Source organism: Mirounga angustirostris, unplaced genomic scaffold, assembly GCF_029215605.1.
Source record: "Mirounga angustirostris isolate CCGP_5_RB_7025 unplaced genomic scaffold, mMirAng1.0.hap1 SCAF_2, whole genome shotgun sequence".
Classification (NCBI taxonomy): domain Eukaryota; kingdom Metazoa; phylum Chordata; class Mammalia; order Carnivora; family Phocidae; genus Mirounga; species Mirounga angustirostris.
Genome location: NW_026991710.1, coordinates 84,389,249 through 84,412,317, shown reverse-complemented (window position 1 = coordinate 84,412,317; position 23,069 = coordinate 84,389,249). Strand labels below are relative to the sequence as shown.

The 23,069-nt window shown below is 47.5% G+C and overlaps 2 protein-coding genes across 14 annotated transcripts in view; one reads left to right on the top strand and one right to left on the bottom strand.

The window, feature by feature from the left end:
• Window positions 1–6,519, top strand: part of MANBA (mannosidase beta) — a 110,711-nt gene extending 104,192 nt beyond the window's left edge. For 5 of the 7 annotated variants that reach the window (XM_064584877.1, XM_064584875.1, XM_064584879.1 and 2 more), the window contains 3 exons: window positions 1,336–1,478; window positions 2,361–2,618; window positions 5,221–6,519. In XM_064584877.1, the coding sequence (XP_064440947.1) occupies window positions 1,336–1,478; window positions 2,361–2,618; window positions 5,221–5,445 (626 nt within the window). In that variant the 3' untranslated portion in view covers window positions 5,446–6,519. The remainder of the gene's footprint in view (window positions 1–1,335; window positions 1,479–2,360; window positions 2,619–5,220) is intronic. The other 2 variants (XR_010409485.1, XM_064584878.1) reach the window with 2 other exon arrangements.
• Window positions 6,520–18,823: 12,304 nt separating this feature from the next.
• The window catches only part of NFKB1 (nuclear factor kappa B subunit 1), a 114,353-nt gene continuing 110,107 nt past the window's right edge, over window positions 18,824–23,069 (bottom strand). For all 7 annotated transcript variants that reach the window (XM_045880673.3, XM_045880671.3, XM_045880672.3 and 4 more), the window contains 3 exons: window positions 22,859–23,031; window positions 21,942–22,122; window positions 18,824–19,676 (listed from right to left, as the gene is read on the bottom strand). In XM_045880673.3, the coding sequence (XP_045736629.1) occupies window positions 19,519–19,676; window positions 21,942–22,122; window positions 22,859–23,031 (512 nt within the window). In that variant the 3' untranslated portion in view covers window positions 18,824–19,518. The remainder of the gene's footprint in view (window positions 19,677–21,941; window positions 22,123–22,858; window positions 23,032–23,069) is intronic.

Below are 23,069 nucleotides of genomic sequence, written 5' to 3'. Positions count from 1 at the left end.
TATTAGGAGTTGCAGTTGAAGCACTGAGAGTTGAAATTTTGGAAAGCCAGAAGAAATTGGTTCTCTCTGAACTTCAAACCACATTTCTCCATCTCAGCAGCTTGCACTGTGAATTCTGGACATGATCGTCCCCCCCACACACACTCCCTCGCCCCTCCTCCACCCTTTCCCCCTCCCTACCATCTCTCTGGAAGTTGTTCATTGGTGCAGTGCTTTGTGGGAAAGAGCTTTTTGGAATAGAGGCATGGTGACACGTTTTTTAGTTTGGGGGTTTAGCATCCTGGACATGCCAACAGGGCACAGAATTCATAGGTTCTCGAAAGCTTCTAATTGTATCAGGGCAACTGTCATCAACTGTCATCTGTTTGGATGTTCTCCTCGCGTCTGCACTTGCCAGTGGCATTTGTGATAATGGTTGTTTTATTTCACTCAGAGGCTTTTGTACTTACGGGAAAAGGAAGGAGTCTTTGAGTTCTAAATAACTCTTTCTGTCACTTTTTTAATTTTTTTTTTCCCCAAGTGTTCTGTTTATATATTTTTTTAGGTGTACCATTCAGTGATTTGACATTTCTGTACATTTTGAAATGCTCACTGTGATAAGTGTAGTTACCATCTGTCACCATACAAAGTTACTACAATATTATTGACTACGTTCCCTATAACTCTTATTTTTTTTAAATTTTAAAAGACTTTATTTATTTGAGAGAGACCGTGCGTGTGAACGGGAGGAGGGGCAGAGAGAAAAAGAAGGAGAGAATCTCCAGCAGATTCTGTGCTGAGCTGCTGAGCATGGAGACGCGGGGCTCAATCTCATGCCCAGGAGATCATGACCTAGGCTGAAATCAAGAGTCAGTTGCTTAATCGATTGAGCCGCCCAGGCGCCCCTCCCTTTAACATTTATAAATGAATATTTATAATGTTTTATACAAGTGTAATCTTTTCTTACAGTTGCTAATACACTTAATATTTTTACTTCCATGCTACCGATTTCCTTCTTCATGTGTATGTAGTAAAAAGGAATACTGGAAGCAGAATTATGTATGAGAAAGTGCTGCCTAGGAGTCGGGTCTGGGCTCCGAGTACTGCCTGTGGCATGTTTGATGTACGGTCTGAGCCTCCCTTTCCTCACTGTAAAGTGGATGTGACTGCTTGCCTCACCCAGATGTGAGGATGCCGTGAGGTAAAGACTGGAATGCCCCGAGGCCTCAGTGCACGTGGGTTCATGCCCCTGCTATGTTCAGTCCCTAGAATCATGACAAGTCAGCATAGCTGGACCATGGGGGAGCTGACCCTGACTGCTTGACCCTGCCCATCTCTTAACTTGCCTATTTTTAGAGTATGGAGGAAAGTGGAAAATGCTTCATTACTTTGCTCGGCGTTTCTTCGCTCCACTGTTGCCAGTGGGTTTTGAGGATCAAGACGTGTTTTTCATCTATGGTGTGTCAGACCTTCGCTCTGACTGCAAGGCAAAGCTCACTGTAAGTTGCTTGGAGTTTTTTTCTAAGACAGAATGAGAGTTTTTGGTCATCTCTTTAGTTATTGGTTGTATTTCTTCTGGGAAAAAGAAAAGAGAAATTAATTTGTATTGAAATGTTTCTAAGTGCCTGTCGCAGAAAATGGGCTGTCCTTGGACTCAGAATACCTGTACCTTCAGGGTAAAACTCTGCCATTTATCCCGTGACCTAAAGACTTAATGCCTTGGTGATTCAGTTTCCTCATCCGTGAATATCATATCTTCACTTGTCAGCCTGTCTTGAAGGATTTCAATGGGCAGTGAATAAAATAAACAATAAAATAATTAGACGAAAGCAAATTATAAACTGTAAAGTGCCACTATGATATAAGGTTATATAATCACAAGAAGCTGGAAATAGCCTGAACTTGACAGAAAGAAATCCTTAAAAGTGGTTTGTTAAAGTGAAAATCTGTAAAAGAATTCCGAATGTATATGGAAAAATACACCTGTATTTAAAACAATGCGAGGCAAAAAGGGAGGAACTCAAAGAGTCTCAGGTGGTTGCAGTTTGGGGGACACTGCAAATAGGTCACAGTTACAGAATAATGACAGTGCACCAGGTCCTGTGTCTTCCATAGATTACTTTATTTAACTCTCACAACAGCCAGTGAAGTTAGTGCTGTTCTTATTCTCATTTTACGTGTGAAGAAACAGAGCCTTTGAGGAGTTGAGTGACTTGCTTTGTTACAAGCTCTGGTACTCAGTGGGGCTGCAGTTAAGCCCAGGGCTCATAGGCTCTTAACTAGTTCTGCTACTCTGACTTCCATCTATTATTCTCTAAAAAAAAAAAAAAAAAGATAGCAACCAAGAATGTTTGTTTTTGCTCTGTCCTGTTTCTCCCCAGGTGAGAGTCCACACGTGGCGTTCCCTGGAGCCATTGTGCTCCTCTGAGACGGAGCATTTTGTCCTGAAAGCAGGCAAGGCCGTTCTCCTCTATAAGGAGTCGGTGCCTGTATTGTTGGAGAATTGTGGGAATTGTACACGGCAAAGCTGTGTGGTTTCCTTTTACCTTTCAGCTGACAGCCAACTTGTGAGCCCAACCAACTATCACTTCCTGTCTTCACTGAGTGAGAGCGTGGGGCTCCACAAGGCGCACATCACCGTAAGTACCAGTGGCCTGGGGTCCCCGTGGCCTTGCAGAGGTGCCCTGCTTCTGGGGCAAGCACATGGCATCCTGCATTTTGCAGAATTTCTCCTTGGTACTGAGTTTACCCGGGACCTGGGGAATGGTAGTCTCTTCCCACTGGAAGCAAAGACCAAATGACTGCTTTTCTAATTCAGTGTCTGTCAGAGTTTCGGGTTCCTGCCACCCCCACTACCCCTTGGCCCCTAGTGGGCTGGACCGGGGCAGGAAGAGGCAACGGGACTTGTCACCGCATTCCAGGCTCTGTCCCCGGCCTTTCCTGCTTCATCCCTGAAGTGTCATGCCCCGCCCTGACAAGCCAGCAGACCTGTGTAAAGGCGGGGACCAGGCAGCCGCAGCAGAAACACTCTGACTTTGAGGGTTTAAGGACAATCGATGAATTTTTAAAAATTTCCCTCTGCTCTCTTTGGTTTATTGCTTCAAAGTAGCTTAATCACCAAATCTATAATTGCCAAGAAACAAATGGGATGACCAGGATGTGTTGTTATAAAAATTGTGCAGCTGGAGAACGTGGAGTCTGTCTAGTTGATTGAAAACCTTTCCTACCCTTTCCCCGACACACGGACACACGGTGATTGAATGTATTCTCTAGAAAGTTTTACTCTCTGTTTAGTGAAGGTTAAATTTGTTTCAGACCTGTACTTCATTGAGAATGCTTAAGTGACAGGGCTTATTTGCATTTACTTAGAAATAATCGTATTAAAACTCAGTCCTTGAAATGAAAACCTATCTTTCTTTCTAATTAATAGTGAAATGTTCACATGATGAAATGTAAGTCATCTGTGGCAACCGAGGTAGAGCAGCCTGAAGGGAATGCCATACATTTACACAGCTTCTTTCCAGAAAAACAACAACAACAATCATGGCAACAAAACCGAAACACTGTAGCAGACAAATTCGCAGTCTCTAGACTTAGAGTTTTGAAATCTTTTTCTCTTTCCTAAACCAGGCCTTCATTACCTTGGGACAAGTGGGTGTGGGAGAGAAGTGGGACTTGTTCCTTTGTCTTACCGCATTTGGACTTCAGTGAGACTTGCCCTTCCTAAAGGGATATAATAGTAGTAATAACAGTTAACATTTTTTTTTTAATTTTATTTATTTATTTGAGAGAGAGAATGAGATAGAGAGAGCATGAGAGGGGGAAGGGTCAGAGGGAGAAGCAGACTCCCCGCCGAGCAGGGAGCCCGATGCGGGACTCGATCCCAGGACTCCAGGATCATGACCTGAGCCGAAGGCAGTCGCTCAACCAACTGAGCCACCCAGGCGCCCCAATAACAGTTAACATTTACTGCAGGCCTAACACGGGCCAGGCACGCGGGTGTGCTGTCCCCAGTAGGATGCCAGGAAGCTGTTGACCATACCTCCCGGAAGCCAGGCTACGAGCTTGACCCCGGGCTGTGCAGTCACATGTAGAGATGAGACTTCAGATCGGAAGCAGGCAATACGAGGGAGCCGGCAGCAGTGTCCCTTCTGGCTTTGGCCTCCGAGCAACAGTAGCTGAGGCGTCCCTGGCAGCCTTGCAGGCCGGCTGGGGCCAGCCGCGCGGATGGCATGCCGGGGCCTGCCTCAGGGTCTTCACCCAACCGCTGGGCGGCGTGATTTGGGAATTTAACATCCAGCTTGGGACCTGACTCTCCGAAACTCCGAGAGATACCTAATACGCTTTGTTAAGTTTCTTTGCGGTTTCCTCCAAAGTACGTTTTCTTGTTTATAACTCAGAACCCTCCATGATGTGTAAGGCCAAAATTATATAGAGTAAAAATGGCTCCTTGAAATTCTCTATGCCACACATCACGTGCAACGTCAGGCCTACGGTGTGGCGTGTCTGCATGTTGAGGGGGTCACGTTTCATGTCAAAGGCACAGCCTTAAATACCAGATCAGTCTCAGCTGCACGCTTCCACTGAGAGAAACTCACAACCCCCTACCCTCTGGGGCCCAGCCCAGCCTAGCCGCGCTTTAGCGGGCGCTAATTGGCGAGTGAATGACAGGGCTTAAATTGCACTTTCCTTTGCTGATACTGTGTGGGATCTGCACGTGTTCAAAGTGCTAATAATGTGGCTTTCTGGTACTATGCAGCAGAAGAGAGAAAGCTCAACGGTAGAGCTTTTGTAAATGCCTGGCAGGCGGCTGCCTAGGTTGCTGGATCTTTCTAGAAGAACAAGTTCCATGGTGGTGCTAGCTCCACATATATCCTGAGAAAGTCATTGAAACTTCCCAGCCCTTATGCCAAAATGTTCCTCTCCTGATCCCCTGAGAAAAACTGTAAAAGGTATAAAGCTCTGAGCTTCTTGTGAAATATTCTCCTTAATAATTGGAGACGACGTATTTCTACACTTGGCTGGAGATTACAGTTTGGTAATTTCCCACAGCCTTAAATAAATTCCCATGTATTTTCTGGTATCTGACACAGTACATGAAATGTCAGACTTTGGCAGTGACAGAGCCAAAGCTGGAGGAGATGCGCTCCTTGTTGGCCCCCGTAAATGTTCCGATAGGCATTGTGGATAGAACAGGTAGGTCTCCCCTCGCCGTTCACTTAATTTATCTTTTTCTTTCAGGCCATCATCTCTCAGCAAGGTGACACATTTGCTTTTGATCTGGAAACCTCCACTGTTGCTCCCTTTGTTTGGTTAGATGTAGGAAGCATCCCTGGGAGATTCAGTGACAATGGTTTCCTCATGACTGAAAAGACGCGGACTGTATTATTTTACCCTTGGAAGCCCACCAGCAAGAGCGAATTGGAACAATCTTTTCGTGTGACTTCCCTGACGGATATTTACTGAGGGAGTGAGTGCAGGGTGGATTTTCAGCGGACCCTGGAATAAAGCCTTTCTAAGGCCCCAGCTGGAGCCGAAGACAGCCAGAGACAAGATCAAGAAGTGAGGAAATTTGTCCACCTGCCGCCACATGTCCGATTCATCCTTCTGTGCAGAGTTTGTATGGTGTGTTCTGCTGGGGAAGGCTGCTTACTCAGGTGACATCCTCCAGCAAGGCTGGGCATCGGTGTCCTTCAGCCTGTGCCAGGCCTGTGACTTTAGCCCTCCCCCTCCAGCTCTCGCACCACATGACCCAGTTATGACCCGACCACCTGAGCTGAATGCAGACATCTAACTGACTGAGCCACCCAGGCGTCCCAATAAAAATGATTTAAACCCGAGCTAAAAGAAATACCACTTTGCTGCCAGGGTCAACAAATATAAATCTAATTCACAGCTTTTGAATTGGAAAATGCACCCCCCAGGATGGTGCTTCCATTCACGGAGACCTCATTATGTGCCAGCACTGGGCCTAGCCCTTAGCTAAACTTTAAATTTATTCTTCAAGGCAAACTTACAAGGGCAGTGTATGTATTCCCATTTCACTCTAAGAAAACTGAGCATAGAAGTGAAGTAACTTATTAAGAGCTAGGAAGGGCAGAACTGTGATACAAATTCTGGTCCATCAATTTCAAAGCCCACCTCACAGGGGTGAGCCCGGTAATGGGTATCAAGGAGAGGAATGTGCTGTATACACGTTATCTCCGTAAGAGAATGGTAACGTTGGAAATGGTCTTCCACAGCTCATGTGTGGCGCTGTGTTTAGTCATCTCTACCATTTTAATAGATTTTATTTTGCCACACATACTGGGTTAGAGTCTGATGTACTTACTCTTGGCTTTGGATTTCTGAGAAGACTTTTCTGCTAATAGTTATGCAAACATTAACAGAGAGAATGGAAAGAGCTGGGTGGGGCCCTTCTGCCATGCTGGATGCAAAGCACATTCGAGTGTGAGATGAAGAGAGAATTCACGGGATTGGATTCCGTCTTCTCATGTGAGAACCAAGAGGACAATAAAAATGGTAATTTCCTCATTCACATTCACTGTAACTCTTCTTGTTTTTTTTCTTACTTGACTTTTCATTGTGAGAGGTTTTCAAACCATGGGAAGTCACTTGGAAAATAAATAGGAAGATTGTTTTCTCTGTTGGAATGAAAGTGAATTGGAGCGCAGGAGAAATAAAGCTGAGATTCTCACACAGTCCCAAAGTGACAGGGACCCGAGACAGAAAGAATCCTCTTGTCTTAGATATGAAACTTGCTCCCCAACTTGGTAAGATTTAGGGAGAAAAACCAGTAGGCATTATTTGTGCATGAAATTCAAAGCATTTCAAAATCCGCCCAGAATTCTTGTTTTCTAATAGACTTATCAGAGGGTATCAACCACTTGATGGTTGATAGTGTACAAGACCCTAAAAGTCACAGACAAAACCAGGATTAAGACACATCTATGTTTTGGGCGCCTGGGTGGCTCAGTTGGTTAAGCGACTGCCTTCGGCTCAGGTCATGATCCTGGAGTCCCTGGATCGAGTCCCACATCGGGCTCCCCGCTCGGCAGGGAGTCTGCTTCTCCCTCTGACCCTCCCCCCTCTCATGTGCTCTCTCTCATTCTCTCTCTCTCAAATAAATAAATAAAATCTTTAAAAAAAAAAAAAGACACATCTATGTTCTGACTGTAAAGACTGTTGAGCTTAATTTATTCGTTCATTTACCAAGCATTTATTGAGGGACACTCTGAGCAGCGGGTGCTGTCCTGGTCACGGGGTTACTGCAGTGAAAAAAGGCAGACAAGTCTCTGCTCTCATGGACTGTCCATTGTAGGGGTGTTGTCAGAATCCGACCTCTGTGCTTCAGGGCCCAAATATAACTCAAAGACAGAGTTTGGGATAAAGAGAACAAGAGCTTTATTGCTTTGCCGGGCAAAGGAGGCTGCAGCAGGCTATGGCCTTCAAAACTGTAAGCCCCACGCCCACCCCCACCCCCAGAGAGGGTCTGGGGGGTTTGTAGGGAAATACAGGATCTAGCTGGTTTTGACAGGAATTGTATATGCTGTTAGTCCTTTTCACCGTGGGCCTGGGATCCCGAAACAAAAGGCTAAGAAGGGAGGAGGGGAAGTTTGAGGAAGAGAGGAAATGGGTTACTTTATTTTTATTTTATTTAAGGATTTGATTTATTTAGAGGGAGTGAGCAAGCGGGGGAGCGCGGCAGAGATGAGGGAGAGAGAATCTCAAGCAGATTCCCTGTGGAGCACAGAGCCTGATGCGGGGCTGGATCCCATCACCCTGAGATCATGACCCAAGTGACATCAAGAGTCGGACGCCCAATAGGCCGAGCCACCCAGGCGCCCTGAAAAAGTTTGCTTTAAAATCGATTTTGCTGAAACTCTAGTGTAGCCATTTTGACTTTTGTTCAACTTTATGCTTTTAAGTGGTTTCCGGGGGGAGACAGACAACACACAAGTAGACAAATAAGGCCATTTCAGCTGGTGACAAGTCCTGTAAGGTTAATGTGACAGTGATAGGGGGAGCAATGTTAGATAAGGCCATCTTGTTCAACCCTTTAGAAAAGTTGTTTTGAAAGTTTATGATAAAATACCAATAAAAAAAGCTTTTCAATTGAGAAAAGAGTCTTAAAAGATCTTCACTGTAATTAATACATAAGGAAGGAAAAGCACAAGACCAGGTAGTTAGCGAGGCTGGACTCTGAGCTTGAGATTGTTAAACTGAGGCTGGGCAACCTGCCAAGACATCTTTGAGCCCTTGAATAGGGGCCAAATCGTGAATGCGCTTTGCAGAAGTAAAGGTCCTGCGTCACTCTGTCAGGTTTATCACTACCTCTCCTTCTATCTTCGACATGGGTTACTGAATCCCGCCATGAAAAAAACGTTTGCAACAATAATGCAGCTTAGCCCTTAGGTCGGGTCTCAGCGTTTACACAGGATTTATTGAGCAACAGCCTGTGGCGCATTATGCCATGAGCATAGTACAAAGTACGGCGCTGTACAAAGGATGACAGTAACACCTTAGTGACCTAGAATTCCCAGGAAATGGGCTGTCAGGTTCATGGAAATTTCTGGTTGAGTACTAGTACTCATTTCCTGGCTCATCATCCATGTGAGAACAATCCCTATGTTCTTATTCTGTTACTGTTTTTTTTTTTTTTAAGATTTTATTTATTTATCTGAGAGAGAGAGAGAGAGAGAGAGAGCAGGAGCAGAGGGAGAGGGAGAAGCAGACTCCCTGCTGAGCAGGGAGCCCGATGCAGGGCTCGATCCCAGGACCCTGGGATCATGACCTGAGCCGAAGGCGCCCCCTTATTCTGTTATTGTTACTTACTTAGGCTATTGTAAAATTTACTGGATCCTGAGAGACAATTCACATATTCCCAATAGTTGGGGCAGACATTATGGGCCAGCCACCCGACAGCCATATCCACCTCTCCTCTGCTAATAGAGGTGACTTTGTGTCCAGCCCCACGGACTGAATTGTAATTTGTTATACTAATTCTGTTCTTTGCCAAATATTGGTCTAGGGTGAGGCATGTGACCCACTTCTGGGGAATGAAATACAAGTTGACACTTAATATGGGGTTTGGAGTGGGAAGGTTTTCCTGCCTGACAAGGAAGAGACCTGAGGAGGAACTCTGCTGTTGGTGAAGTTGAGAAGTTGCTGTGTGAGGATCTGATACTTGGAGCTGCTACAGCCTTTTTGTGAGCTTGAGGAATCATTGTTGACACCGGGGCATGTCAGAGATGTTGAGCTGCTGAGCTAACCCGGCAGTCATCTAACTCTGGTCTTCTTATGAAAAATAAGGCCCTATTTGTGTAATCCAGCTGTAGTCAGGTATTCTTATTTTACAACCAAAAATATCCAAATTGATATAGCAGTTAAGGGTGTGGGCTTTGAAATCAGACGTACTTACGTTTGACTTCCAGACCCACCACTAGTAGGCTGTTTGACATTGCATATAAGTTACTGAGTCTTTCTGTGCCTTAATTTCTTTATCTTTAAAAATGGGAGGGGTGTCTGGGTGGCTCAGTTAAGCGTCTGCCTTCTGCTCAGGTCATGATCCCAGGGTCCTGAGATCGAGCCCCGCGTCAGGCTCCCTGCTCACTGGGGAGTCTGCTTCTTCCTCTCCCTCTGCCCCTCCCCCTAGCTCGTGCTCTCTCTCTCTCCTTCTCTCTCTCAAATAAATAAACAAAATCTTTTTTTAAAAATGGGAGTAATATGGGGCGCCTTGATGTCTCTGTTGGTTAAGTGTCCAACTCTTAGTTTCAGATCTGGTAGTGATCTGGAGGTCGTGGGACCAAGCCCTACATTGGGCTCCCCACTCAGCATGGAGTCTACTTGGGATTCTCTCTCTCCTCCTCCCTCTGCCCCCCACAACCCCGCTTGCATGCTCTCTAAATAAATAAATAAATAAAATCTTTTTAAAATTGGAGTAATAATAACACTAGTGAGGACTAAATTAGATGATGCCTAGATATTGATAGCACACAATTAACTATTCAACAAATGTTGGCTATTATAATTATCATTTCCTCTGTTTTAAGTCATCAAAGCAAGCCTAGGCATAGGCGGGTGGTCCGAACAGGAACTTGCTCAGGCACTGGGTGATGGCTGGGAACGGTATCGGCCAGGGTCCCTGCTGGGAGGGAGGGGCCAGCAGTGGCACATGGAAAGGGAGAGTTAAAGACCTTGATTCTTTCCCAAAGCCTTAGGCTCATCACTCTACCTGGCCATCCCGAAGGTACAATTGTAGAAAGTGTGGGTCGAGTGACACAGGTCATATTTGGCCAGCAGATAATTTTGTTGGCACAAATAGTGATTTGAAAGGTTGAATTACTTGCCAACAAGGGAACATTCCATGTGAAATCTAGATCTATCTATCTCTCATCTTGTAATGATAAAAGAAAGCCACTATTTGTTTAATTCAATCATAGGCATTCTTACTCTGTGATCAGAAGCATTCAAACAGATGCAGGCATGGGCTTGGAGGTCAGACACAGCTGGGCCTTGGAGAGGGTGGTGTGGATGCCGAGGTTTTTGCTCAGCCGAGGGCCTCCTGGTCGTCACTTGCCTGCACTTGGGTGTCTCTAGTAAGGAAGGCGGTGGAGGCCTGACTTGCCCAGGTGGGTGAAGGAAGAACCCTGCTCTTTTATCATGGGAAGCCAGCCCAAGTTGGGTGATTGGAGTGTTTCCCTATCGATGTTTTTGGTGCTTGAACAAAAAGCTTTTTAGCTCATCGAACTTGCAAATACAATGAACTAGATTTTCCCATGTTAAAGATCCAAACGGTGTGTGTGGGGGGGGGGGGGGAGTGTGTACACACATGAGGTCCCCACGTAGTGCAGTGGCTCACGCTTTGATATGGAACCTCCAGTAAGCAAATCTGGCTCTAGATCGTACTGAACTTGGACAAACCACTTAAGCTCCACGCTTCTGTTTCCTTATGTTTAAGATGGGGTTAATAGTAATTAGGATCTCATAGGATTGTGAGGATTAACTAAGGCAGGATGTACAATGCCTAGGATGGGCAAGTAGCAAATGCTGGCTTACGAGGTTGCCCTGGCTGGAGTGATCAGCCTCGGGGAGTTTACATGTTTCCTGCCAAAAGAAAAAACAATTTAAGTCCTCTCTGCTAAGGGAAAATAACATCAGGATTCTGTGACCTGAATTGAAGGAAAAACATTCAGGCAGAAAGCCCAAGAAGTTTCTAATTCCCTTTTCTTGTAAGCCTCTTTCCAAATTTGTTGAAGTAAAAAAAGTTGAGTAGCAAGAGGCAGACCAGCTGCTGCATGATTGTGCAAAATTCTGCTTCTTCCAGCAGAGGCCTCCTGTGCACAGGAAATGGGGCCGGTGGGGCCAGGGTGCTGGTTTCTAGGAGGCTTCCCCTGAGGAAGGTGCGGAGGAGACTCTGGGGAAGAGCGTGCAGGGTGTCTCCCCGCATCCCCAGCCCCTCCCTGCCTCAGAGTGCTGGAGGCCAGTGTCCCGGAATGGATGAGTCTTTCTTCAAGGAAAGAAAGAAGAAAAAGGAAAGAAAGAAAGAAAGAAAGAAGAAAGAAAGAAAGAAAGAAAGAAAGAAAGAAAGAAAGAAAGAAAGAAAGAAAGAAAGAAAGAAAGAAAGAAGAAAGAAAGAAAGAAAGAAAGAAAGAAAAAGAAAGAAAGAAAGAAAGAAAGAAAGAAAGAAAGAAAGAAAGAAAGAAAAAGAAAGGAAGAAGAAAGAGAAAGTGGGTGGGGGATGTGGAGGATGGAGGGAGAAAGGAGGGTGGAGGAAGAAAAAGGAAAAAAGAAAGAAAGGGAGAGAGAGAAAAGAAAAGAGGAAGAAGAGAAAGGGCAAGAGGAGGACGACAGGCAGACAGAAAAGGGAGGGAGGGAGGAAAAATGGAAGGAGGCAGGGAGGTGGGGAGGCCGAGGGAGGGGGGAGGAGGGATTATGATTTTTAACCCTAATTTCATTACGACGGATCATGAAAACGGCACAAAGCCTCCAGAAGAGGTGATGGATGAGGGAGAAGTCAGACGAGCTCTTGCAAGGCGCAGTAACCAGGAGCTGTGGGAAGGGACGGAAACCCCAGTTAAGGCGTCATTTGAAGAAAGGCAGGACCTGCTGGTGACGAAGAGAGCCCGGCTAAGGAGGCGGCCATGTGGGCGTGTGGGTGACTCGCTGCCCACACATTCTTTCTTGAAGCTTTAAATCTGGAGTCTCTGCCTTTCAGAACTCCTGGCTCATGTAAGTGCGCATATGTTGACCATCACTCAAGAGGTGCTCTGGGCCAGGTAGGAAGTCAGGAGGGCCCAAGGGCGGCTTTGACCTTCCCAGATCAACTGGGGACTGCTGGGGTCCAGGAGCGGGTGAACACATCCTGGGCGGCCGAGGCCCCTGCAGCGGGGAGGGGGAGGTCCCAGCCCCGGGGAGGTGGCCTCAGGTGTGGCAGGAGGGGCGCAGGCCGGGACTTTGGGGGGCAGCTGCATGGGGTTTCCCCGGGTTATGATTTGTGGCCCTCTGGCTTCTCTGGGCCAGGCTGCGCTTCAGCTGTGGGGCGAATCCCACATTAACTTGGGGGGCCCCGGCTGAATTGTTGGGGGAACAGGAGGGGGAAGAAAACGCAGAACCGGGCAGAGTGCTGAGAAGCCGCTCCTGAGCCCCAAAGCAAAGAGGCGAGAGGGGCCGGAAGGGAGGACAGCCGGCGTGATCCCGCGGCCCCTGGTGGCTGCTGGGGGGGGCTGGCGGGGGGGGGCGCTGTCCGCAGGGCCTGGGGCGCAGCGCCACGTGCTGCCGCGTGCGCCGCTGGCCCCATGCTGCTTTCCCGCGCCTCTGCCAGCCTCCAGCGCCTGCACTCGGCCGCCTTCTCTTCCCTCTCCCGGGCCTGCCCATGTGACCTTCCCCCTCGGAGCAGCCACGCGTTCTAGGATGGGCTGCAGCGCCAGGCCGAGGAGGGCAGTGTGCGCACTGAAGGCCGAGTCCAGCCCTCACTGTTTCCACTAGACCAGGAACCTCCAGGGACGTCGGGGGCTTGGCCATTTTATGAAAAAAGGCGGGAATTAAAACCCCTCCCTGTTTCCTTCTCAGATTGTTATGAGAATAAACATTTGAAAAAGTTGTGTAGGTGAAAGTTTAAGATTTTGTTTTTGGATTGTTTCCCCCAAAACTACAAAAGGAAATTTATTTCAAAAGCAAAAGGGAACCTTTACATTTGAACAAAGTGATAAAAAGGTGTCCTGTAAAAGAAAAAAAAAAAAATCCATAACTAGAAGTTTCTCATTTGAATTTCTGAAACAAAATAATTTGTTGTTAATTCTTGCCTGAAAGGGAAGGGCAACGGCACATCAATTTTGAAATGGAAAAAAAAAAAATCTCTTATTGCCAGAGAATAGTCCTAGCAACCTGGTTGTCTAGTATCCAGCATGAACTCAGAACCTCCCCTGATCCTACGCACTCCCTTCATGTGCCCGGAGGTTTCATCTGACCATCTTCAGCACCAACCCTGCTTCCTGAGTCCTAAGAATTAGGAATCCCAGAAGGGGTTTCTAGAATTCTGTTTCACTTGCTATTCTTCTGGCCTGGAGGGAATATTATTTCCCTAAGAACCCATTTCTGCTCCTTTCCCATTCATCCGCGAAATGGGAATCAAGGTCCTGCCAGTTCTCTGCAGATCACAAGGAAGACCACTTGCTTGCCCTTCTCCTTTGGGTGGGATCCCAAGGGACATGGACTCTTGAAGACTCTTAATCTTTAGCATCAATAAACCCAAGGTGTACTGTGTGGCATTTAAGGAATTACAGACAGGGGCTGGAGAGCAGGAGTCCTCCTTGAGTCAGTGCTAGGGCAATAAGCCCTTGTTGTAATTCTCCCCCATCCTACCTGGTCTAATAGCCTTGATTATATTTCTGAGGATTTCCTGAAGAAGAACGGTGACTGTCCTTACAGTGCATCTTTCATTCTTAATCCTGGGACATGGTTTTGCTTTTGTTATAGCCACTTACCATGACTGCAGGGGACTCTCAGAGTGAGGGAATGTTTGCATACAAGTTAGAATTAGAAAGAACCTTCAGGTTCAAGCTCCTCCTACAGTTAGGTATAGAATTTTGATCCGTGCCAGAGCCTGGGATCTGTTCACCAAAATCAACCCCCCTCCTAATATTGGGAACAAAAGTTAATCACCCCTATTGCCTCCCTGTTTTTAGTCCCATGGCCATGGGACTGAAGTTTTTCTCCAGTGCAATGTAAGAGGAAGTGACCCGTTCAAAACTCCCACATGTACTCCTCCATGCTCCTTTCCTCTTTCAGCTGACTGGAACCCTGGGAGCCACGGTGGGAGGAAGAGTGACTGTCAGCCAGGATCCTTTCATGACTAAGTGGAAGAGACATACCCCACCCACCCACCCCGTCCCTGCTGCAAGTGTGGCTTATGAAACCACTTTACTGCCATCAGGAGATCCTGCGGTTAAATGCTTTATGTGTGCCTTAGTTTACTCATCTGTAAAATAGGGACAAATTTTTCTTCACAAGGTTTTCAAAGAAGTAATACGAGTTAGTGAATGATGACCACTTATTGTAGCACCTGGCACGCAACGGATGCTCAAAAAAATCTTCACTGAATACGTATCTTCACTCCTGGAGGATTGTTGTGATATTTCAATGAAATGATTATTTTGGAAAGAGATCAAGATGGAAAAGCTAGTTGATGGAAGTGAAAAAATGATATTTCAGCCCCTTCCTCCCTCTCATTCTAAGAAGCTTGAACAATGTGTAGAACTCGTCTTTTGTCCAGGGTAATGGAAGCAGGCCATTGTAGACATAATGGAATCCACAATAATGGAGAATGAGAAGGCGCCTGGGTGGCTCAGTCATTGAACGTCTGCCTTCAGCTCAGGTCATCATCCCAGGGTCCTGGGATGGAGCCCCGCATCGGGCTCCCTGCTTGGCTGGAAGCCTGCTTCTCCCTCTCCAACTGCCCCTGCTTGTGTTCCCTCTCTCGCTGTCTCTTTCTCTGTCAAATAAATAAATAAACTCTTAAAAAAAAAAATAATGGAGAATGAGAGAATCCATTTAATTTCAAGCCCCTCTTTTGCGCCTCCCCCAACCAATGGACAAGAATTTATAGTCTCTGGGATTGGTGTTTAAATGAAGCAGCAGGCTATAATGAGGATTATAGAGACGAGATGTTTCCTATCATAGGTGTTTAAAAAAAGATGACAACTTGGATGATTTACTTGGGTGATCTTTAAGATACTGCCCAGCTCTAAGTTCTGTGATGCTTAAGAAAATAAGCAGCATTTTTAAAAAAGTAATCTCTATGTCCAACATGGGGCTCGATCGAACTCACAGCCCTGTTATCAAGAGTCACATGCTCTACCGACTAAGCCAGCCAGGCACCCCAAAATAGACAGCATTCTGGTTTCACCATCTCTTGACTCCTGTGCCTCCCCAAGCCCATTACCTGGGGAAGCACAAATCAGAAAGAAAATTCCCCCTGAAAGCCCAGTAAGGAGAAAGAGATGCCCCTAGTGACCTCCAGCCCATGAATAATTCATACTTAAGCATCTTAGCCTGGTTTTAGAAGGAAAATCAAGTGAGGTTAACATTTAAGCAACATATCCCTTCAGTGATATTCTGGGTTCATTTTGTATTTTGGTTGGGGTACATTTTAACTCCATCATCCTCATACAGAATTGTATGGATTTTTTTCTTTCTCTTTTAAATACAACCTCTTTCCTTCAAAGGTCTTCAGACATGGTTAAAGAGTAACGTATGGGATCTGATAGACCTGGATTTAAATCTGAGTTGAATTAATATTCAGATTATCTGTTTCCTCGCTGTGAAATTGGAGTTAAATATGTACCTCATAGGGATGTCCTGACAACTATCATGTAGAAGGTAGAAATCATCAATGCAAAGGGAACTCCACGTAAATTTGCCTGGCTCCTTCCTTTCCTTTCTCTGGCGAAGGTGCAGAGGGTCTGGTTTGTGAGGCTGCAGTCCAGCGGTGACTAGGACCATCCATGGCCCGTCGGACTACTGCAGGGGACTCAGGTGGGTGGAGAGGGCCTCCCTCTGCCGACAGAGACTACCCATCCTGCTGAAGTCAAGGTGATGCCTGCACAGTAAAGATGACAAAGTTCTGAGAAAACTATTTTTAAATGGCTTCCTGCTGAGAGACTGGCTTTCTGGGAAGGTTTATTTCCGGCCCATTGTAGCTTTCCACCCGATCTCCTGCATTCCTCCTGGTCTTTATCCCCATCTGCTGGCACAGTATGAAAGACACTACTTCCTCGGAGGCACAGACCGCATCGATAGCTTTTTTGCTCCAGCACCGTGCAGACTCAGGCCACACTGAGTTCTGGGAGGAGAGAAAGAGGAAGTTTCTGGAACAGAAGAGAAACAGGGCTTCTTACTGAAGAAGGGGAATGTTATTTTTAGTCTCGGCAGGGGTTGCTTAGTAGTTCCTCCTGGAGTCAGCTTCTCTTTAAAGTGGCTTTCTGGTATGGGAACTGTCAGGTTAGAGACCTGGAGAATGGTAACTCTCCGCACGTAGGACTTAAACCATCAACCATGATTTTACTCGTGAATCTGCCATTTGCGCAGGTCTCAGCTGAACAGCTTGTCTCTACTTGGACGGCATCAGCTGAGGCAGCTTGAAGGTTAGACAGGTGTGACCCAACGGCTACTAGAATCATCTCGAGGCTTCCCTCCCTCACACATCTGGTGGTGCTGGCATTGTCTGTGACCTCAGCTGCTGGCCGAACACCTACACGCGGCTTCTCCATGTATCCACGCGGCTCCCCCGGAGCATGGTAACGGGGTTCCAAGAGGGAGTGACCCAGGGGGCCTGGGCAGAAGCTGCATTGCTTTTTCCCACCTAACCTTGGAAGCCCATCACTTCTATCCTCGTCATAGGCCTACATTGATGAGGGAGGAGCACATCTCGTAGACAGGAGACCCGGTGTTGGGCAGCTGGAAAAGGACCATCTGCCACAGAGAGCAACGGGTGGAGGAACAGTGGCATGGGCTTGTTGCTGGAAAATTAAGGAGAGTATTTTTTTTAAAGATACAACTTTTGGGGTGCCTGGGGGGCTCAGATGGTTAAGCATCTGCCTTCAGCTCAGGTCATGATCCCAGGGTCCTGGGATCGAGTCCCGCACTGGGCTCCCTGCTCCTTGGAGAGCCTGCTTCTCCCTCTGCGTCTGCCTCTGCCTCTCTCTCTGTCTCTCATGGATAAATAAATGAAATCTTAAAAAAAATAAAAACGTTAAAGATACAACTTTCAAAAACTGAAGAACGGATTGGAGCATGTGGAGAAATGGCAATGTAATTAAACATAGAAGTAGAGTTTAAAGAAAAATATTTCGGGGCGCCTGGGTGGCTCAGTTGGTTAAGCGACTGCCTTCGGCTCAGGTCATGATCCTGGAGTCCCTGGATCGAGTCCCGCATCAGGCTCCCTGCTCGGCAGGGAGTCTGCTTCTCCCTCTGACCCTCCTCCCTCTCATGCTCTCTGTCTCTCATTCTCTCTCTCTCTCAAATAAATAAATAAAATCTTTAAAAAAAAAAAGAAAAATATTTCATTTCTTTGAGGTACACTGTGAAATGAAGAACCCAAACTGTTTACCTCCAGAGGACAAAGTCTTACTTAAAAAGGCCTCCTCTATTTCAAGATGATTCATACATGATTTCTAGCATTTCTAGCATTTTTATGGCCTCATTTTTGATATATTTGGAAATTATTTTGATGAAAGAAGGGAAGTAGGAGTTCAGATTGACTTCTTCCCAGTGATTAACCAGATGGAACATCTACTTATTGATTAAACATCTTTTCCTCATTGATTTGAAATTTATTATATACTGAATTTCTATATATTTTGGGGTCTACTTCCGGACTCAATTATTTTAACCTATCTTTTTATCCTCACCAAGATAATTCTCTGGCCCATGAGCTCTGGAACTCGACAGACCTGGATATAGATTCAGAAGCAGCTTAGCCACAGCCTACTTGAACTTCTGGGGCTCAATTTCCTTCTCTGTACATTGGGGATAATTCTCTATACCTGACTGGGTTATTTTCAAGATTGCATGACTTCATATGTTGTGCAAAAGTGGCCATCATTAGCTCCCAGCCCCTGTGCAGGTCGGACTCCGTGGAAGCCGGCTCTGGGATGGAGCCGGGGTGCCCTGCGACCCACGCCTGCAGCAGGGTAGGGGAGGAAGCCGTCCTGGGCAGAGGGAAGACCGGAGCTGTGACGCAGACCCAAACAGCAGCTCAGCCAGTGAGGGGGCTCGGGGGCACAGACAGCTCTTCACCATCGTCCCATGCCAGGGAGCCTTTGTACCCCACATCCATTGGTGTTACTTGGGGCCATCAGGGACATGAGCGTGAGCTGGTGGGGCAGCTCTCTGTGGCTGAGGCAATCCCCGAAGGAACTGACAGATAGAGAGGACTTTAGCCAACTGTGCTCCTGGCGGCTGGGTCCACACGGCCTTCGTTAAAGAGGGTTCTTGGTTGCATATCACAGTGTTCATCACAGCACCCATGTGCTGAGACTGCAGGACCTGATGCTTCGCAGGGGCCCTGAGAGCACCCTGAGGTGTGCGGAGGACCGCTGTCCAATGAGGCGGCGGGAGGTGAGGCGGTACTGAATGAAATGAGCCAAGCGACGATTCGACAAACCCAAAGCTTTCATCTCAGCTTAAAACACTGCTCTTCTGATCTTTTTTTTTTTTTTTTTGGTTCATTTCTGGGTCAAAAACCGGGCTCTAAAGGGGAATGTGAATGTGATAACGGGCTGTGGAATGATCCCATGATTACAAGGAATCATCTTAGAAAAGTATTTCTGGAGATCAAACAAAATGAGATCATCAATTTGCTTTTCCTTTTATTATAAAAGTAAAATAAAAAATAGCATTTATAAATCCAACATCTTTTCCTTTAAAGTATTTGATCTAAAAAACATATTTACAATAGCAAAATGCAGAAAAGGGGGGAAAAGACCATTTTCAGCACTGATTGTAACCATGTTTACATACTGACATTACATGTTCTTTTTTCAAATCACATAACCACATTAGAAAAAGCAGTCAAGCCTTTTTTTTTATTATACACCACGTCACTTTCATTTTAAAAATATCCCTTTTCATAATCCTTAATCTGAATGCACGATAGTGCTGTGGACGGCCAGAGAGAAGACCAGGTGGGGACTGGGCCGCCTTTTAATGCCAGTGGGAGCGCGGGGGGTGGGGGGGGCGCGCAGCAGCAGTGACAACGGGAAGCAGCTGGGAAAGCTCATTAAGCGAACTCGCCCACGGCGAGGCGGCGGGCCAGCCGGTGACCACTTGGGACCATGTGTTCGTGGACCGGACTAGTAATATTCCCGTGAGAACTGAGAAAGGAAGCCGACTTCGAAGGGCCTTGAATGAAATTCCGAGAGATTCAGGCAGGCTGGTTTTCCTCTGAGCTCCTGCAGATGCACTTCGCCTTCCTTCTTTTGGACAGTGGTGGAATTTCAGAGCTTTGGTTTACACGGCGTGAGGGAAAGGGCCGGCAGGCTAGATTTTGCCCTCTATGGGTCCTTCCTGCCCGTACTCGTGGGGCACTTTGCTAAGAGTCAGCAAGGAGCTGCCGCTGGTCAGAGACTCTGTAAAGCTGAGTTTGCGGAAGGATGTCTCCACGCCGCTGTCGCAGATGCTGTCGTCTCGGGCCTCGTCTGGGGGAAGAAGCACAGACTCACTGGGGCACAGCTGGGGGAAAAGGCAGAGCCGTGGCTCTCGTACACCTTCTATTCCGGCGAGGCTGAGTCTGGCCCTAAGAGGCTCTCTGGCAGCAGCTCTGCCTGTCAGCTTCCACAGGCCCAGGCCCAGGCCCCAGGCCCCAACCCCCAACCCCCCCACCCCATCCCCCACCGTGCCACTGGCCTGTCACTATGTCGTTACTGTGCTCGCGGTCGGCCGCGGGAGGCAGAGCCCCGAGCAACAGAAAAACCAGGAAGACATCAAAATTAGGCAAATGTTTTCAAATCTCTTTCTTACCATCACGTTTATCAGAATCCTTTCTGATTTCTCTTAACTCATGGTGGGCCTTTTTTTTTTCTTAGAAATCAGGTGTATTTTTCCAACCACTGTATTACCTATCTTCCAGCTGGGGAAATTGCTGAACCCAGGCAAAATAAATGCGTGACTGAAGTAGGAACTAAAAATGAGGTATCTCTCTGGGCCTCACGTGCTAGTAAATGCTACACATTGCCTCAAAAACCTTCCGGTAGCAGAAAAAAAGATAAGGTGATTATGATGAAAAGGAGTCTGTGATGAACAATTAGGTCACATTCTCCTTGTTGACAAGTGTCTTCAGAGATCTGAACAATGTTGAATTATTTCCTATAGAAAGTGATCAAAGAAACAAAGTCTGATATACACAAATCAAAATGCTATCTTCTTGTATATTCAGTTCCAATATTAAAATATAAAGACCTTAATGGCAGTGACACACTACTGTCTTGTTACTATTTTGGTTGCTTTATTGATTGATTTGATTCAGTCACCCAATCTTTACTGGGTTTCTATTATGTGTAGGAGGAATTTTAAAAATAACTACAAGTCAGAGATCAAATCAAATGTTAAAGATATAAGTATTTTCCTATTTTTTGTGTGGAAGGAGCATCAGGTCACGAGATAGGAGATGAGGGTTGTTTTGCTAGTGGACACATTACTCCTTCCAAGTGTGCAACATCTGTCCTTACTCTCCTAGAAAGGCCCCTGACGAGGTGACACTTGGGCTGAAACTGAAGGGCAAGAAGGAGCCACGAGGTGAGGATCTTTGCAGGGAAGGGGAAGGGAAGGTCGGGTCCTAAGATGGGATCAGACTTATGAGCGGAGGTTTGGGGGACGGGGGGTACAGGGAAGTGGGGAGGGAGGAAAGGCATATGAAAGGGATTTGCTAGAGAGAATGGATAAAGGAACATTGCCTTTATTACTTACTGCTCCATCTTCAGAGCCTCAGACAGTGCTAGGCACACGGGAGGAATTCAATAAAGCTCTGGTGAGCGGACAGGTGAACTGGGAGGCACACAACAGCTATAGGCATAGCACTCCTTTTTAAAAAGACTCTTACTCCTGTTGTGTCAAGAGTGGACTGAAGGGAGGGGGGCAGACCAGGAGCTGCTGCAGGAACTGAGGCAAGAAATGAAGCGTGGATGGACAAGAGAGGTGGTCCCAGAGGAAGGACTGGGGGCTGTGTGCGTTTTGACTGCGAGCAGCAAGTGTCCATGGGCGAGGCTCGGATTTTTGTCTTAACCTCCTGGAGGATGGCAGAGCTTCTGCCCGACAAGGCCAACTGTTGGTCTGTCAAGGACGAGGGAATTCGAGTTGCTGCTGTGTCCTCGGTGGGGACTGAGAGAGGGATGGTCCAGACAAAGCGCCGAGTGGTTGTTGAGAGAGTGTGAGAACACATTTGGTGGGAAACAAAGGGTTACTGGGCTGTTGGGAGTGCTGTTCTGTGGTGTGTTTCGGGTGGGTGACAGAGGCTCAGTGCTGGGGGCCTGGAGGAGGCGCCGGGAGAAGGTGAAGCCACTTCTGGGCTGAGGTGAGGAGCTGAGGGCGCTGTGGTGGGAACTGCGGTGTCATCCCCAGTCTGGGGCCAGTCCTGGCTCTCTACGCCTTGCTCTGTGAGTTTCTTTCTCTTTTACATTTAAAAAGTGAGAGAAACACTATTAGCCTTAAGCAGCCACATCATGTTGTTTTTAGTATTTAGTACGAATCCAAGTGACTCCCCGGTCAATGTGACTGCTCCTGGGGAGAGTAGCCCACCTGACCGGCAGCGTCAGGAGAGGCGCAGAGGGGAGCACCTGTGAGCTGCAGGGGTGACAGGCACACGGGACAGGGGATGATGGTGGGGAGGACAGCCACAGCCCAAGACGCCGAGACACAGCCTGGGGAGCAGGAGGTTACCTCAGGGGCTGGTTCTGTTCTTCCCTTACCTACTGGCGACCTCGTGGAGGCAGGTGAGAGGGGCAGCGAGAGGGTCTGAGGCGCCACCTTCCCGGGGCCGGGGGCCGCGGTTCCCGGGGCGCAGAAGGCCGCCTGGATCACTTCAATGGCTTCGGTGTAGCCCATCTGTCTCAGGGCCTCCACCAGCTCTCTTACGGTACCCCCGGAGACCTGCGCGAGAGACAGGAAGCTGTGTGACCGAGGTGTTCCCGAGCCCGGAGCCAGCAGGCGGCCTGGGGCCACGACGCACGCCCCACTCCGCCCCCGCAAGTGCCTGGGCTGCGAGGGCTCACAGCGAAGCCGGCTGCCGAGCCGCGTGGCCTTTGCGCGGCCTTCGCGTCGAGCTTCCTGTGTCAGCTCCGAGACCGCTCAGGAAATCAGACAAGAGGCTTCCGTAAGCACAGAAGGCAGCAAGGGGGAGAGGGGCTGAGGCAGTGAAACCCTACCTGCCGACAAGGTCATGCAGTATCCCTGTTTTAGGCGGAAGCTCTGAAAACCACCGAGAAACCAGAGCGAACGAGGGCATCTTCAGCAGACAATGATTGCACCTCACAGAAAGCTGACTCCGTGCCCTGACACGGGATCGAGGCACGCTCTTGGGGACGGGAAGATAACGCATGTGGATCACAGTCTATCAGGTTGGTTGGGGGGTGGGGGTCAGAGTTTGGCGACAACCCTGACCCTCTACCTAGGATTTCTGCAGGAAATCCCAAAGTATTTGAAAATAGGGAACACCTTAGGGTATCTGAAAACTGCCTTCTTCCGAAGGCAGGGAAGTACCCCTCCCAAGACAGGGGTAATGACTGATTTTCCTCCTCAGAGTTAAGGGTCGGGGAGGGGGGGACCATGCCCAGGTCAGCGATGTTAACAGACGGGAGTCAAGTACAAATGTGAGGTGATGGGTTACCTCGTAGTTGTCCATAAGAGTTTTAGAAGGAGCAGGACTCAGCCGGAAGGCATTATTTAGTATCCCCAGACCTAGTTTCTGTGCCAGAGTTGCCCAGTTCTTGTCTGGATCAGGGATTTCTAGCAACTTGTAGAGCTGCAGCTTTGCATCCTCAGTCAGCTGTTTCATGTCTCCTGAAGGAACGAAGAAGAAGCACAGCTGTCCCAAGCAA